Here is a 17,594-nt window from a genome sequence, read left to right as displayed (position 1 = left end):
GTGCGCTGTCATTGGGCCAATGTTGTCAAGGTGACAGGCCAGACTAGGAACTCCCAAAAACAAATATTCACGATATTTAATGATAATTATAAAAATGTGCTCACGTTATGAAACATAGTGTTTGTGAGAGGACGTTTTTAAGACAACAAAAACCGATTAATTTTATATTTATTATATAATATTTATAGATGAAAATATTACAGAAAACCTTTCTGCATTCATTGGTAAGAAAATGTACCAAAATAATACATAAAAATGAATATTAATTTTATAAAATGTCAAGTAAATTAATGCTTAATTTTTCATAATTTTTGTCAAAAAAAATGCACATGTTTACCATTTATTTTTTAAAAACTACAAATATGTATACATTTTTATTCCCCCCCATTTCTCACTGCAAATAATGAAGTGTATTTCCCTCATTTGCATACTGATGCAACAAAAGTATAAAAAAAAATCTATAAGAAAAAAAATGTAGATGCTAGGTTTTAGAAAGCGGGAAGTAAAGGATAAAGTATGTCTAAATAAATACATTTAAATATGAATCAATTAAATATAAACTTGAAACAGATACTAGGTACAAATGAAATGTATGGCTTTTTATACATACAATGTCATATTACCCATTTATGGAGTTGTTTATGTAGATTTATTTTTAGCTGTTTTTGTCCTCCACATCACCCCAGACTACAACTAAAAATGGGCTCAAAAGAATTTTACTTTTTAGAATAATTGTTAACTAATTAGAGTTGCAACACGATTATTTTCACTGCCGATTTAATTATTATAATTTTTTTTAAAGACAATCCTATATCTAAGACTGCTGACATACACGTTTTTAAATTTGCTCAATGTGCCTCCTTTAAATAATTAATCTTTTATAAAGATCACAACTGTGAGCAACTAGAACTTGTGAGGAAGAAAGCATCCTTTTACATTCTACTTTACACACAAATAAATACAAAGAGCAAATCTGAACCCACACTGAGTAAAGCCATAGACCTCCTGTATCGGCAGCATGGGGACAAGCCATTAATATTTCCAGAATGTCCCTCTGTTGCCTCTTATGGCCTGAGTGGAAGACTGAGTAAACAAACCAGTCCAACAAGTGTTCTTCCGCTCTCATTAGGCCAAGCCTCAATTGTCACTCCCCGTCTGTAACGAGAGTCCCCCCTGCTGTTCTTCACCCATCGTTGCGCAGATGAGTCTACCCATAAACTGACAACCAACGTAACTGCAGGAGACTGGAAGGTGGGAGAACAGGTTTTACACTTTCTTTTTTATTATATTCCTGCCTCATCCGTCACTGGTCCGCTGAGCCCGTTGTATTATCTGACTCTCTGGTGGTGGAGGTCGTCTGCCCTGCAGTCTCCTGGTCGAGACTGGACTCCTGCAGATTCCTTCCCAATGTCTCGATGGGCAGGAGCCAAGATGCAACGCCAGCCAGCAGAGAGCAGCTGCAATACACCGACAGAGTCAAATACACAGACGTCCTGAGCAACACCTAGAACCAAAACACAAAAAGTGAGAGGCCAAACAGAGAAAAACACACCTCTTAAATAATAAAGAGCCTGACTGGACTAATTTAAATCTACCACAAGTCACAATATTGTCAAACTATCATATAGTTTATGACATTCTTTAAATAATCATTGACAACAATGTTGGTTTTTGAACTCTAGTAAAACCATGGAGAAAATTCCAAAACTTGGGTGTGTCGAAATGACACAGATGCAGATTCACAAACATGTAAGCAATGCATTACGTAATCCCACCTCACACAGTTTCACTGATTATTTTTCTTGGATACTTGTTTTTAGCCCTCAGTGATATAGATACTGTCTTTTGGTGAGTAACAGTAAGAGCAGACATTTCAATTCACAGTTTAATTTAAGAGGCCTATTGTAATGCTTTTAATATCCAATATGAGGTATGGAAATTATCGCTGCCACGCTGGATGCCAAATAATATTATTCAGCCGAGTTGAAAACGGGTCACACTGATTCAAAATTTAGAATAACCGGACATACACTTGCTTGTACTGGGTTTGACCTTCTTTTGCTTTAACATTCTTCAGAGATTTTGGCACGTGCATGACGCAGTTGCTGCAGATTTGGCAGCATCTACATCCATAATGTGAATCTCACATCCAAAAAGGTGCTGAGGTCATTTGAGTACATTGCACTCAATGTCATGTTTAAGGAGCCAGTTTGAGATGATGAGCTTTGTAACATGGTGGTGACATTACCCAGCTGGAAGGAGCTATCAGAAGACGGCAGTGTGGTCATAAAGGGATGGAAATGGTCAGTTGTAACAAATGGTTTGTTCTGTTTGTTAAACAAGAACACCCATTTGCATCAACCTCGTCCATAGCTATTACACACTTAATCAAACAAACCACAACACAAGAAGATAAAACAAGTAGGTTCCTCTTATACAGACAGCACCAACAACTATGCCACGGTCAAGTCACTTAAATCATGTTTCTTCTCCATTGTGATGCTTGGTTTGAACTTTAACAGGCCATCTGGACCATGTCTACATGCCTACATGTCACATGATTAGCTGATTAGACATTTATGCCAATAAATAGTTGAATAGGTTTACTTAACAACATGGCCATTGTATGTATGCATTGTACTATTGCTGTTACATGTAATAGAGAACCTAACATCTTAGACCTTAAAAAAAAAAAAAGAATTTCATTTAGGAGATAGATTTGGACAAAATTTACCGAAAACATTTTATTAGCTTGTTCAAAAACACAAAAACAGGAGACTGCTTCATACCTGTGCCACAAAGGGTGTAATCAGGGCACCCAACCTGGCCATGGCACTTGACGTTCCCATTGCTAAAGCTCTGTTTTCTGTAGGGAACACCTAAACAAAAGAAAGAAAAGTCAGTGAGTACAGTTTGTCCAATTTGACCTGTCTGAAAAAAGAAACAAACAAACAAAATCTGCTAAATTGAAAAGTGATACGTACTTCTGGTGTGTAAACAAAAACAACTTGGTATCCACCAGAGATGAAGGCTCTGGCAATGAAGATGAAGATGGTAAGGGCTATCCTGGATTAATTAAAAAAAAAAAAAAAAGAGTTACAAATCAGCCTGGGTGTTTTAATGTCAAGCATGTTTGGGTTAGCTGCTGTCGTACTATGATATTAAAAAACAAACGTACCTCCCAATGCAAGCGTATAACGGTAGAATACACAAGGAAAACATGAGGAAACACAGTGCCATGCTTTTCTTCCTGCCGATATAGTCCACTAGTAGAAGGACGACTAAAAAACCTAAAAGCAACATCAAAAAAAAAAAAAAAAAAGATCAACGACTGCACTCAACACTGAAAGATGGAGTCATTCTCTTAAAGTGCACTTTTTTTGTATCTCGTTCTCTTTATTCTGAGAATGTACATGTTTGTATGCTATACTCTGCCCACCTTCAAATCACTGAAAAACGTCAAAGCATTGTCTTTAGTAGGCTTTATCAGTATGTAGACTGCGTATTGAAGATTGTCTTTGAGGTCTGAAAAGTGATATTGAATTGTTTAAGCATGCATTCTGTATAATGGCCAGCAGGGGATGCCTCCTGTAGTTGCAAACAGACTTATAGTTGCATGGAAATCTAGAGGGAATCAGTGCAAGGGACTCTTACTGTATCCACAGTCAACACTTTCCTGATGACTTTGTGGGCTCAAACGCTAGCTTCACGTCTTTTAATCATACAGGATACTTTTTTTATGTGGGCGGTGCCTAACAGCGACGTTGCCGTTGAAGACTACAGGGTACGGTCGAGACGGCTTTTACCGCCATTTTTATGATATATCAGTCCAGGATCTCAGAGATTCACAGATTATACAGAGGGAGATGTTGCAGCCGTTTGAAAAGATTGCCCAGTGTTCAGTGTTCCTCAGTTTCTCACTCCTCTCTTCACATTCAGTTTCAATCATCAGAATCAGAATCAGAATACTTTATTGATCCCTGGGGGAAATTATTTTTTGTTACAGTGCTCCATTTTAAACCAACATTAAGACAAGACAGACAATACGCTAACTAAGAATAGTACAATATATACATACATACATATATATACATACATACATACATAAGTCACTTATAAATAAATAGTTGGAAAAGAAACATGTGTAGTTGTAGCAGCAAACAGTGTGTTAAGTGGATGCGTTGTACAGGGAGATGGCCACAGGCAGGAAAGATTTCCTGTGTCGTTCAGTGGTGCTTTTCGGTAATCTCAGTCTCTCACTGAACGAGCTCCTGTGACTGACCAACATGTCATGGAGTGGGTGGGAGGTGTTATCCAACATTGTCTTTATCTTGGACAGCATCCGCCTCTCCGACACCACCTTGAGGGAGTCCAGCTCCATCCCCACAACATTGCTGGCCTTACGGATCAGTTTATTAAGTCTGTTGGCATCTGCGACCCTCAGCCTGCTCCCCCAGCATGCAACAGCATAGAGGATCGCACTGGCCACCACAGACTCATAGAAAATCCTCAGCATTTTCTGGCAGATGTTGAAGGACCTCAGTCGCCTCAAAAAATAGAGACGACTCTGGCCCTTCCTGTAAAGTGCTGTGGTGTTTTTAGCCCAGTCCAGTTTATTGTCAATGTGTACTCCAAGGTATTTATAGTCCTCCACAATGTCAACACTGACCCCCTGGATTGAAACAGGGGTCAAGTGTTTCCTGGTCTTCCTGAAGTCCACGATCAGTTCCTTGGTCTTTGCCACGTTGAGCTGCAGATGATTCTGCTCACACCACGTGACAAAGGAGTCGACCACAGCCCGGTACTCTGTCTCATCATCCCTGCTGATGCATCCAACCACCGCAGAGTCATCAGAAAACTTCTGAAGATGGCAGGTCTCTGTGCAGTGGCTGAAGTCTGTGGTGTAGAGGGTGAAGAGGAAGGGGGAGAGGACAGTCCCCTGTGGTGCCCCTGTGTTGCTAATCACCTTGTCAGACACACACTGTGGGAGACGTACATATTGTGGTCTTCCTGTCAGGTAATCAACAATCCAGGACACCAGAGAAGCATCCACCTGCATCGCTGCTAACTTATCACCCAGGAGGGTCGGCCTGATGGTGTTGAAAGCACTGGAAAAGTCAAAAAACATGACCCTCACAGTGCTCGCCGGCTGGTCCAGATGGGTGTAGACACGATTGAGCAGGTAGATGATGGCGTCCTCTGTTCCGAGACGAGGCTGATAAGCGAACTGAAGGGGATCCAGATGTGGTCTTACTATGGGTCGCAGCTGGTCCAGGATGAGCCTTTCCAGGGTCTTCATGATGTGGGAGGTCAATGCCACGGGCCTGTAATCCTGGGGGCCACTGGGATGAGGCATCTTTGGTACAGGGACGAGGCATGATGTCTTCCACATCACCGGGACCCTCTGCAGACTCAGACTCAGCATAAACAGTTTATGAAAGACTCCACACAGCTGGGGGGCACAGGCCTTGAGGACAAGGGGACTCACTCCGTCTGGTCCAGCAGACTTGCCTGAGTGAAGTCTCCTCATTTGCATCTCAACCTGGTATTGAGTGAAGGTGATGGGTGGGGGAGGGGTGTCAGGAATCTCACAGGAGGCAACATGTGAAGAGAGAGGCTGGCACAGTGGTGTGGCTCTGGATTCCAGGCTGACTGCAGGTGAGGTTGTGGGGGTAGGAGCAGACACTGTGGTGTCGAATCTATTGAAAAACAGATTCAACTCGTCGGCTCTATTCTCACCTCCCTCAGCTCCCCTGCTGTTGGTTGGCCTGAATCCAGTGATGGTCTTCATGCCCCTCCACACCTCTCTCATGCTGTTCTGCTGGAGTTTCCACTCCAGCTTCCTCCTGTAATTGTCCTTAGCCTCTCTGATCTTGTCCTTTAGAAACACCTGGACCTTCCTCACCTCCTCTTTGTTGCCCCCTCTGAAAGCCCTCTTCTTGTTGTTGAGGAGGGCTTTGATGTCCTTAGTCACCCACGGCTTGTTATTTGGGTAACAATGAACAGTCTGAGCTGGAACAATGGAGTCGGTGCAGAAAGTTATGTAGTCTGTGATACACTCAGTAAGCCCATTGATGTCCTCGGCGTGAGGCTCACAGAGTGTTTCCCAGTCAAAACACCAATACGGGGACAGAGAAAATGCCCATCTTGAAGCTTCACAATGGGACTTCCCTAAGAAATGAGTGATGTCATAGTAGGTTCATCTATCTTTAATACATACTCTTGTGGATTTAGAAAAAGTAGAATAAGGATGAACCACTCCCATGTGGTGTCTGGAAGCGAGAATAATCGCTGTCTCTGTCTAAGTCCTCACAATGAACATAACAGTGCAACAGTCTTTTTCAAAAAGACAAAATTATTATTTTGTGTGGCCGAACTAGACTTCACAACCTGCCTAAACTGATGTTATGCCCAGTAAATATAGTGAAGCGCGTATGCATGCCCATCCCCATCACTCTTGAGGGTGTCGTGTTGTGTCTCATTTCTAACTATAATTATTTATGAAGCCACACAATTCAGCTGCTCCTAAATTTCAGCTGTCTTTTTTTATTTTTTTAATTTGTACCTGAAGTCTAAAATCACTTCTGTAATAAATGCTCATGCTTCCAGCTGATTAACTGTTAAGCTCTTGCAGCTCAGAGCCACTAATCAATACACTGCATGTTGATCTGGACATGAACAAAAGGAAAGGTGCACGCCCACAATTAAACACGGATTAAAAAACATACATTTCTTTATCAAAGTTTAAAAGAAAAGAGTATTACAGGGACATTTTGAAAACCAGTAATAGTTTTCAAATTCACTGTTTGTTTGCCACTTTTTCACAGTATAACTACTATTAAGTTGATGGGAAATTACCAAAAACAAATTGGACATTTTCTCTATGTCAGCTGTCAGACTTTCAACTTAACTGCACACCACGCCTCTGACAGACTGCAAGCAGCGAGTATTTTACCTGGGAACTCAGCCAAGGTCGTCCATAAAAGGTCTTTGTAGTCGGCTGACGTTAAATATCTACATTCAAGACTGCAGTCTGGCTCAATCTTGGCTCCTTGGGTCACTATAAGGAAGCATTTGGGATTTGTTGTAATTCAACAATTGAAAACATTAAAAGCAGCTCTGCACAAAGGAAGCTGTAAACATACTCGCGCACAAATCTCCAGCTTGGAACAGCTCAGTTGTCAGCAGGATAATCCCGTAATAGGAGAAGGCATTGGAAAACCTATTGACAAAAGTAAAAAGATCATTTTTTTTAGAACATTAGTTCTGTGAGAAGTTGAAAATAAAGCATTTAATATGTCAATCAGGTACTACTGTTACTCCCCCTTGCATTAGGAATCACATCACAGTCCATCACAGGATTTTAAGTATCGTTCCTGGTTACCTGTATACAAGTCACTGTGGTAATGGTAAAGCTATAACTGCCACAACAACAACAAAAATCGAAAACTTGATAAAATAAGGCCACGATGCCGAGCTGGTAACCACTGATTTAAAAATGACTCCCTTTAAATAGAGAAGGCTTATCTTAGAGAGTGTGTCACTTAAGCTAACCATATAAACCACAGGAGCAGCGTGGTCTTCCAGTACTGAGGAGCAAAGAGATCTTTGAACCGTCCACGTTCATTCTGAGTAATTAAAGACAAAAATAGAAAGTAGACATTTTATTTTGAACATTTAAGCAGTGTATATATTTAGATTCATATCCAGAAAAAATAAAATCTCATCCCCACCTGATTATAAGCGATCAGCCTGCCTTGAGGCAGGGTCTTCCCATTCTCTTTAGCAATGCGCGTTAAGGTTGCCATGGCTTTTTCTCGTCTTCCCGACAGCACATCAAAACGAGGACTCTCCGGCAACCACTTTGCAACACAGAAAACTGAGCTGAGTTACTTTCAACTTTTTTTCTATTTTGGCGGACCTCTACCCATCGCAGCCATACTTACAAAGCAGAAGCAAACAAAGATTGCCAATGGTACTGTGGATAAGCCGAGCAGCCACCTCCAACCCAGATCAGGCATTACCATCAAGGCCAGGAGGACCTCAAACACAGCACCGATTGCCCAGAATGCCTGATGCAGACAAACAGTTAGGATGATATAGTGCAGTGCAGCTAATATTGTCAAAAGAGAGTTTATAAGACAATGACCGCAGTACCGCAATCAGCATAATGCAGATGCCTCTCGCCTTCATGGGAAGGAATTCTGAGTACAGCGTGACCCTAAAACAAGATTAAATCTTTATTTATGTTCATATTGTTTTCTTGGATATTGCTCATTGAGGAACTACTGATGTATCTTGTTATGCATGAAGGAAGAATCAAACTTACGACTGAGGAGCTCCTCCAATACCAAAGCCCACAAGGCTGCGCAGGAACAAGAGCCAGCCATATGCTGGAGCAAAGGCACTCAGCAGGCCGTAGTACAAAGTCCAGCACATACAAACTTTCAGACCCTGTTTAGCACAGACACATATACAGGAAATACATGAGATCATTTACAAACCTCATGAAATCATGTATGAGAATCATAGATGTGAGACTCACTACTTTTCTCCCGTACTTGTCGGAGACATTTCCCCAAATCGGTGAACTGATCCCCATCCCGATAAAAACCACCTGTTCCAACAAAAATAAATAAATAAATAAATAAATAAATAAATAAATAAATAGGTCATTGACTATGTTATATAATCAAAAATCTCTAGTGAAGCAATAAAAGGTAAACAGACTTTACCGATGTTATGAGTGCCACTTTATAGCTGGGGAGCCTCCACTCACAGTGCAGCTGGGGCCCCAAGATGCTGAGGATCATCATCTCCATGGCATCTGCTACCTGAGGGACAGCATCCAGTTAGAGATGTGCAGTATCTGCACGTTGATGAAGCTGTTTGGACTTATTTTAAGATTTATTACCCATGACAGTCCAGTGAGGAAAGAGATTTTCCACTGAAACTTTCCAAATCCGATTGCCTCCAATGCATCATCCACTGTAAAGGTTTCTGTTAATAAAACACATCGGTCACTGCATGATCAGTCTCAGAAACAAAACCTGGCATTAGCATGTTATTCAGTATAACACACTCAAAGGTCATTTTACATCTTGGACAGTGTGCTAAATTCACAAGGTTTTTTCAGCACCGTTAACACTTCATTGCCTTGTGAAAATATATAATAAAGAAATCAAATTTGATGCATAACAGATTAAAACAAAGCAGTTCTTCTGTTTTTATGTTTTAGGCCAGTTATAAACAGGACATGGCCAATATAAGATGAGTCTACTTTCATGTGTAATTAACCCATATCCACACACAACAATTAAAACAAAATAACAATTATATTGTACACACCTTCGGGTTTATTAGACCCAGAGGCGGATGAAGACTGCGTAGCCTCTGCGTCAAAATTTGAAGCTATGGTGCAAATCTCAGCGTCTGTGCCCTGGTCCTCATCAGTTTGACCCACAAAATCTGCATCACCCCTAAGTGCCATCACACAAGAAGAAGACATGAAAAAAAAGTTTGTCTTTCAGACATACCAAAGTTTGCCGTTAAATACATTTGCACTTAGCCCTGTGGCTCACACTCCGGTATGTAAACATAGCAGGTCCTTCCTTGAAACAGCCAAGACAACTTTGATGAGGTTACAAAAGCAAGAAAGCTCATATTTTTCGTGTTTTTCTCTTTACCACTGTTCAGAGTTTCTCCAGCGCTTGTAAGAGATCTTAGCTGTTTTGGGCCAGTTGTCCATTTTGTCGTCACGGAGAGCTGTGAGTTCCAGCTCATAGCGCACAGGTGATTTGCGGACAAACCTGCTGGAGCAGTCACTTCAAGTTTTCAAGGAGACACCCAATCAGAGAACAACACCCGCAGGGCGGAGAGGGGAGGGGTTAGAGCAGGAAGCAGAAGTGCCGTGTTGTCAAACTGGCTTCGGGTCAAAGAAGCGACCCCATTGGATTAAAATGAAGTACTATCACATAATTGATCAATATCTTTAAATAGATTGTCAAAGGAACCGGAAGAAATATTCCAAGACTTTAATGTCACCACGAAGTCTTATTTGTTGTTCTAAGCAGAATTTATTTAAAAAAAAAAGAAAAGGTATCGACCAGAACATATCATGAAAGTATCTTTTTGCATTTCAAGTTGATGCTATATCATCATTATGTGGTTGTTTGTTTGTTTTTTTTTTTTTAAAGTTTCTATTTGTTTTGTTTTATTTGTTTTTTACTCTAGTGTAAACTGATCCCCTAGGAGCTTGACTCCAAGTTTCCTGATTGGTCTAAACTGAGCTGGTTAACCTGAGAGCAGGTTAGTTTGATGCTAATCTCACTCGGTGGTACAGACCGTTTATGGACAGATAGCAAAAAGAGCACATAGTTCTTTATGACATTATATATTAATGATAGGTTTTCTTTAAATAAATAACAAGTGATTATATGCAATACAATTTGTAATGTTGAAAGAAATGCTGATGTTATTGTATTGTGAGGTAAAATAAACACATTTTGGGAAACACTTAAGACAAAGCAACGATTTCCTGCTTGGATTAGATCCAGCTAATCTCAGATTTATACCAGAGAAATTAAAAAGTGCATCCCAGACAAGAGCTCGGTTCTCAGGAGTTCGTTCAAACGGCAAATTTTCTTATAAGTAATAATATAAAGAAAAATAAAACCACCGAGCCAGGCTTTTTCCTGTTACTGCAAATAATTACAGTGCACTACAATCAATCAAACACATAAACTTGAAAAATAAAGCTCATATAGCCTACTTATAGATTTTAATGTGGTCATCAAAATTTAAATTTGTGGTATTTAAGTATTAATATTATTATTATTATTATGAAAGAATAGGAGCTAAAAGCCAGGCAAAGACTTTCTTTGATTCAGCAAGAGGAAGGTGACATCATATAGCCTACAACAGTAACTTTATTTATACCAGCACTGCGCTTCAGTCATTAGCAGCTGAGTATCTGTCATAACCTGTGGCCGACAGTAGGTTGTGCTGTCCACCCTCTACCCAAAAGCCAGTCATGCTATAGAAAGGATGCTGCTGTCTGTTCACTCACATTGTCATCATGTCAAATAATGCTGCTTATTTTCAGAAGCTCACTGAGAAGAAACCCAATTATGACTTCTTCTTCATCTTCTTGTGGGGCTTGCTAAGGGCTTTTGAAGCTTTGACTACTTCTCAGGCCCCCTGCTCCTCTGACTCTGGGCTCAGGGTTGCATTTTGAGTACAGGTTTAAGTAGACTATTCATCACCTTTGATTGAAATAACAGTGCTGAAATGTAAATGCATACATAGAAAACATTACACTAGTTGTGAAACTTGAACAGCTGCTGGGTTAAAAAGTAAAAGAGTACCTTCTTGAATAGTTCGGACTGTTGGGAGTAGCTGACTCCTTCAGTTCTCAGTACCCTTGTAAGTTAATAAGGCCAACCTGAAAATAAAAGCTGTTGAAAAGTAGGACGCTGTGAGGACATGCTGAGGCTGCTGCATTATGGGACGGCCGTAAATACAGTGTATAGGTAGAATATACAGTGTGCCACACTGTCCCCTCGTCAGCTGGGTGCTCGGGCTCACGCAGAGCAGTACAAAATCTCAGCTGAGATTCTCTGACTTGCACAGCGAACTGCAGCATGGAGCAAAAGGTAAGCTTTGAAATCTACGAAAAAGACAAAACATTTCAGATCTATGAGCGCTTAGTTTAGCAGAGTCAGTCGTGTTTAAATACCTTAAACAGTTTGCTGCTGCTCACTTATTGTGTCACTGAAGGCAACTCTTCTAAAACTGATAACCTCACAGCTGGTTTTGGCCTTCAGAGTCCTGCCCTGGTCACAGCAATCTGTTTACACGAATAAGGAATTATCTGAATGTTTAATAGTGTGTGAGCATTTATTTGAACAAACAGTGTTTTGAGGATACCTGAGGTCACTCATCCTTCAAATCTTTAGAAACCAGATCTGAGTCATTCTGAATTATCACCTTGGTTCAGTTGCTGAAGAGATGCAATGAATCTTATCAACAAGGCTTGCTTTATAACTCAGCTATGACACTGGCAATAACAGTAAGCAACTTTAAATAACAAGAACTGCTCCTGCTTGTACAACATATGATAGATAGTGTAAAATCTCTGTTTTCTTGTTGTAAGGTGTAAAACTGCTCTTTAAATGTCAGGCATCCAATTTAAAACAAACACATATTCTCACTTCTTTATTGATTTAATGCTAAAAAAAAAGTATTTGAAAGAAATATTTTCAACCATAATTGTGTGTGAGACAAAATTAATCACTTCAGGAATAAAATGGCAAAGGAGTTGTCATTTTTCCATAAGACATGGCCTCTGTGGCACAGTGTATAAGGAATCCTCTTCAAAGAAATCTCTCAGTTGTTGCATAATGGATTACATTATGTTAATGGCCATTTTACCAGAATGCTCTCTTATGTCACCGTGCGATTCTTCCGATCTTCAGATAGTAATGCAAGATGCCTTTGTTGATGGTTGGAGGAAGCAATGTTAAATTTTAAAGAGAATGAATGAGAGGGCAACGTTACACGTGTCACAACCGAGCCAGCTGACCCAAAGGAAAAAGAAGACGCCGAAGCAGCAGATGTGATCTATTATGATAAAACTGCTCAGTGTATCGGAAAGTTTGGGGATGTTCACTGGTGCAAGTTCCAGCATCATCTCTCTCCAGTCAGCCTGGTGCTGCACAAATTAAATTAAATTAAATACACATACACCTCCTTCCTGCCGGCTTGTTTAGGGTGGAGCGGTGTGTTAGCCACATGCGGTGAATGTCAATTTAATCATAAACAAAAAGTGGTCAAACACATTAAAATATTTGTTTAAGATTTAACTACAGATATGTTTTGCAGCTCTCGGCTCCTTATTTTTTCAACAGCTAACAAAAAGTAATTGGAACTTTATTAAATCAGTGCCGTTGCTTTACATAATCACGTGAAATCAGTTTAGAATTTTTAAGTGTAACTTAAAAACTTTTTTCCAAACTGGTGTGATCATCCGCTCTCTATAGAGCACCAAGTAATTAGTTTGAAATGCATCTGCCTAATCAAAGATCAGTAATCGAATACCTGCACTGTAATTTTGTGGGGAGGAGGGTGAGAAGGGGTCTTTGGGTGGATAAAGTTACTGCATCCTTGTATTACATAGCTGCACACGCACACACAGTCATGCACACACAGTCATGCACACACAGTCATGCACACACGCATCTACATGCATGCACTATCTTCCTTAAACACACAGCATAGCTGTTCAACACTCAGGTGAAGCGCTGAATGAGTGTTTGCTGCCTGCTCCATGAAAGTTTAAGTAGACCAGTCCTTCCATAGCCAGGCAGCTCATTACGGCCTCATTACCAACAATGCAGGGACTCCAGCCCTGCAGGAAGCAGCAGTGCCACCCTCCTCCACCTCCACCTCCTCCTCCTCTTAAGCCAGTCTGTCCCTAGTTGTGTTAACAGGACAGCTCCAAGCCAGTATGTGGATTAGAGACCAATGAGCATCAAAGCAGAGAATCTATTACTGGTTACGTACCTGTGCTGACTTGAAGAAACTGCACTATGGAAGAAATCTTCAATTACTAAAACTGCTGTCCTGGGCTGTGTCTGCCCGACTTACATACATGTGGACTGAAGTTCAGTGACATTTGGATTTATCAAGTTCATCACAAAAGACTGACCCAACAATGACGCACAAGCCTTTGGAAGTAAAGGAGGTAACTAAACTTGGATGCAGTTGTGTCAAAGCCACAGTCATGCAGTGTTTGTATGACTGGAGCAGTAAAATTAGACAAAATGAGAAAAAAATGGTCTCTCTCTAAGGGTTAAAGATGTGTTATGATTATTATGATCACTCCAGCATAATAAAAGACGACTGTGTAATATCAAATATTTTATTGGCACAGAATATGGTGGTGTAATAGCTATCCCTGTTTTTTTGTTTCCCCCCCCTCACACAGCCTGTATTAATCTTCTTTTCAGCTGATGGAGCAGTTCACAGTTTTTTTTCTAATATTTTTTTGTTTTTTGGCAAAAAAGCTCTAAACACGCCTCATAAGACTTCCTCAGCAAAGTGGCACATTTAGTGCCTTGAGAGGCCGATACTTCCCCCAGGAGTGTAGAAAAAGACTAAAATAGGTTTCAAGTAAGATGTGGTGGATGTGTGCGTGTGTGTTTGTGTTCATGCATTTGCATTTCTCATGGTGTCGAGACATAAATCATCTAAGGGTAAAGACATGTTTTAAAGTTAAAGTTACAGGATGAAAAGAAAACTTAATGCAGTTTTGAACAGAATCCAGAAATTATTACTAAATATGATGCTGTGCAACTGTAACCATATGCTGTATATGTTGTATAATATCAGAGGCATCAAAGCTACGCAGTACTTGCTTGCTCTTCTCTCTACCAATACGGGCAGTAAATACTGGACACTATATGCTAATCCGTATCAATATAACAGAGTATCTCCTCTGTTAGAGGACAAGGTGAACAGTTGGCTAAAAGGCTGTGAATTGTGTATTCACTTGTTCTGCCATAAACAAAAGGTTTGCTTACTGTCCCCATGAGTAATGCATTTTTAGTAAAATCTTTATTTGCCAGAAATGCAAGAACGTTTTCAAAGATAGCGCTGTGGCTTTGTGGCTTGTTACGGCTGCTTGTGTGAAACAGTACCAACAGAGGAGGTACAGTACTTGACCGGTGTGGTGGAGGCCTGTTCAAGGTCAGGTTTCTTTAGACACCTGGAGCCCCTTAAATGTGTGTTGCCCTGGGTGATGCACGGTGTCAGTCAATGGCCCACGAGGAGTGCTATCTCTTTCAGGAGCCTAACTGCCACTTTGTGGCTGGGTAACAGGATCCTGCACCATACTGGATAAATAGGGACAATGGAGCGCCCTCTCGGGTGATGGTCAACCAGTCAGATAAACTTTCCTGTTCAAATGTGATGTTTACAATAGGTGCTCATTTCATATTTCATACAAGCTTGCTGTGTTTTGTTTGTTTACACATTTTTTGTTTTGTTTTTTTAGTGTCCAGTTTGAATCAGATGACAGTGTGCCAAGAAAGCCAACCTGTTATCTATCGCCTCTTTGCTTTTTCTCCATCCTCTCGCAGCATAGTTCGGTTTTCCTGCCTGATTTGTGTTCAGCAAAGGTCAGATTTCCTTTGAGTGGCAGAAAATCCCTGCCCTGCACTCGCTGCCCAGTGAAACATCCAATAACAGATGCCTACAGAGTGCCAACAACAGGAGACTGCCCTTGCAGTTTCTGGTTTTACTACTACTGCTGTTATACAGTGGGGCAAAAAAGTATTTAGTCAGCCACCGATTGTGCAAGTTCCCCCACCTAAAATGATGACAGAGGTCAGTAATTTGCACCAGAGGTACACTTCAACTGTGAGAGACAGAATGTGAAAAAAAAAATCCATGAATCCACATGGTAGGATTTGTAAAGAATTTATTCGTAAATCAGGGTGGAAAATAAGTATTTGGTCAATAACAAAAATACAACTCAATACTTTGTAACATAACCTTTGTTGGCAATAACAGAGGTCAAACGTTTACTATAGGTCTTTACCAGGTTTGCACACACAGTAGCTGGTATTTTGGCCCATTCCTCCATGCAGATCTTCTCGAGAGCAGTGATGTTTTGGGGCTGTCGCCGAGCAACACGGACTTTCAACTCCCGCCACAGATTTTCTATGGGGTTGAGGTCTGGAGACTGGCTAGGCCACTCCAGGACTTTCAAATGCTTCTTACGGAGCCACTCCTTTGTTGCCCGGGCGGTGTGTTTTGGATCATTGTCATGTTGGAAGACCCAGCCTCGTTTCATCTTCAAAGTTCTCACTGATGGAAGGAGGTTTTGGCTCAAAATCTCACGATACATGGCCCCATTCATTCTGTCCTTAACACGGATCAGTCGTCCTGTCCCCTTGGCAGAAAAACAGCCCCATAGCATGATGTTTCCACCCCCATGCTTCACAGTAGGTATGGTGTTCTTGGGATGCAACTCAGTATTCTTCTTCCTCCAAACACGACGAGTTGAGTTTATACCAAAAAGTTCTACTTTGGTTTCATCTGACCACATGACATTCTCCCAATCCTCTGCTCTATCATCCATGTGCTCTCTGGCAAACTTCAGACGGGCCTGGACATGCACTGGCTTCAGCAGCGGAACACGTCTGGCACTGCGGGATTTGATTCCCTGCCGTTGTAGTGTGTTACTGATGGTGACCTTTGTTACTTTGGTCCCAGCTCTCTGCAGGTCATTCACCAGGTCCCCCCGTGTGGTTCTGGGATCTTTGCTCACCGTTCTCATGATCATTTTGACCCCACGGGATGAGATCTTGCGTGGAGCCCCAGATCGAGGGAGATTATCAGTGGTCTTGTATGTCTTCCATTTTCTGATGATTGCTCCCACAGGTGATTTTTCACACCAAGCTGCTTGCCTATTGTAGATTCACTCTTCCCAGTCTGGTGCAGGTCTACAATACTTTTCCTGGTGTCCTTCGAAAGCTCTTTGGTCTTGGCCATGGCGGCGTTTGGAGTCTGACTGTTTGAGGCTGTGGACAGGTGTCTTTTATACAGATGATGAGTTCAAACAGGTGCCATTCATACAGGTAACGAGTGGGGGACAGAAAAGCTTCTTACAGAAGACGTTACAGGTCTGTGAGAGCCAGAGATTTTCCTTGTTTGAGGTGACCAAATACTTATTTTCCACCCTGATTTACGAATAAATTCTTTACAAATCCTACCATGTGAATTCATGGATTTTTTTTCACATTCTGTCTCTCACAGTTGAAGTGTACCTCTGGTGCAAATTACTGACCTCTGTCATCATTTTAAGTGGGGGAACTTGCACAATCGGTGGCTGACTAAATACTTTTTTGCCCCACTGTATTTCAGTCTACTGTCTTAAATCAGAGTCTGATAGAAACTAAACAGAAGCATATTTACAAATGTTTCTGATAAAAAAAAATATATTTTTAAAAATGGAAACTGTTTTGCAGACATTTTTTCAGCTATCTTAATTTTGTCAATCTCTATTTAAAAAAACCTCTTCTACATGCTTTGCAGTCATTAAACCATATAGCTGACTTTGGTTAAGTTTAAATTCATTATTTTGCTTAAGGTGGATTCTCTCTGGTTACTCATTCTTCTTCTTACTGTCCAGTGAAATGCATGCTAGATTGATTGGTGATTCTAATAGTCACTCTGAGTTAGGCCTGTGTTATTGTGATGACTCAGCCTTTCACCCTATGACGTCAAGAATAGGCTCTGGCACCACTGCCACCTTAAAACTGGACAAGCAGCTGGATGGCTAAATGGATGTTGTTTACTGTGATTAGTATCTCCTCATTTTTGCTGAAGTATACCTTTGTGCAGTTTTTTTCCCCATTTCTTTTAAAGGATGGACGCAATAATCAAGTTTGTAGTACAAGAAAACTGAGGGACTAATTAAAGGAAGATTTTACAGGAATGTTGTATGTAACACGTTAGTTTAAAGTCTCACATAGTTGTTGAATTGGGTTGATTTTGATGCATCTACCCAATGGATTGCTGGAGAGATG

The 17,594-nt window shown here is 40.8% G+C and overlaps 1 protein-coding gene across 2 annotated transcripts; it reads right to left on the bottom strand.

Moving 5' to 3' along the window:
• Positions 1–150: 150 nt before the first annotated feature.
• svopb (SV2 related protein b) lies at positions 151–9,819 on the bottom strand. 2 transcript variants are annotated; one of them, XM_026173852.2, is made up of 16 exons: positions 9,687–9,819; positions 9,349–9,479; positions 8,915–9,000; positions 8,736–8,834; positions 8,546–8,617; positions 8,330–8,454; positions 8,158–8,221; positions 7,947–8,072; positions 7,734–7,862; positions 7,555–7,628; positions 7,146–7,222; positions 6,956–7,060; positions 3,179–3,290; positions 2,985–3,066; positions 2,790–2,879; positions 151–1,504 (listed from the first exon to the last, which is right to left on the bottom strand). In XM_026173852.2, the coding sequence occupies exons 1-16, from the start codon at positions 9,746–9,748 to the stop codon at positions 1,304–1,306; spliced, it is 1,635 nt and encodes a 544-aa protein (XP_026029637.2). In that variant the 5' UTR covers positions 9,749–9,819; the 3' UTR covers positions 151–1,303. The 2 variants fall into 2 exon arrangements, with proteins under 2 accessions (XP_026029637.2, XP_026029638.2); XM_026173853.2 differs by having other exon boundaries at positions 151–1,457.
• Positions 9,820–17,594: the final 7,775 nt, after the last annotated feature.

The sequence above is a fragment of the Astatotilapia calliptera genome, chromosome 7 (assembly GCF_964374335.1).
Source record: "Astatotilapia calliptera chromosome 7, fAstCal68.1, whole genome shotgun sequence".
Lineage (NCBI taxonomy): Eukaryota > Metazoa > Chordata > Actinopteri > Cichliformes > Cichlidae > Astatotilapia > Astatotilapia calliptera.
Note: the sequence above shows the minus strand (reverse complement) of the source record. Positions and strands in the feature narration are given on the sequence as shown.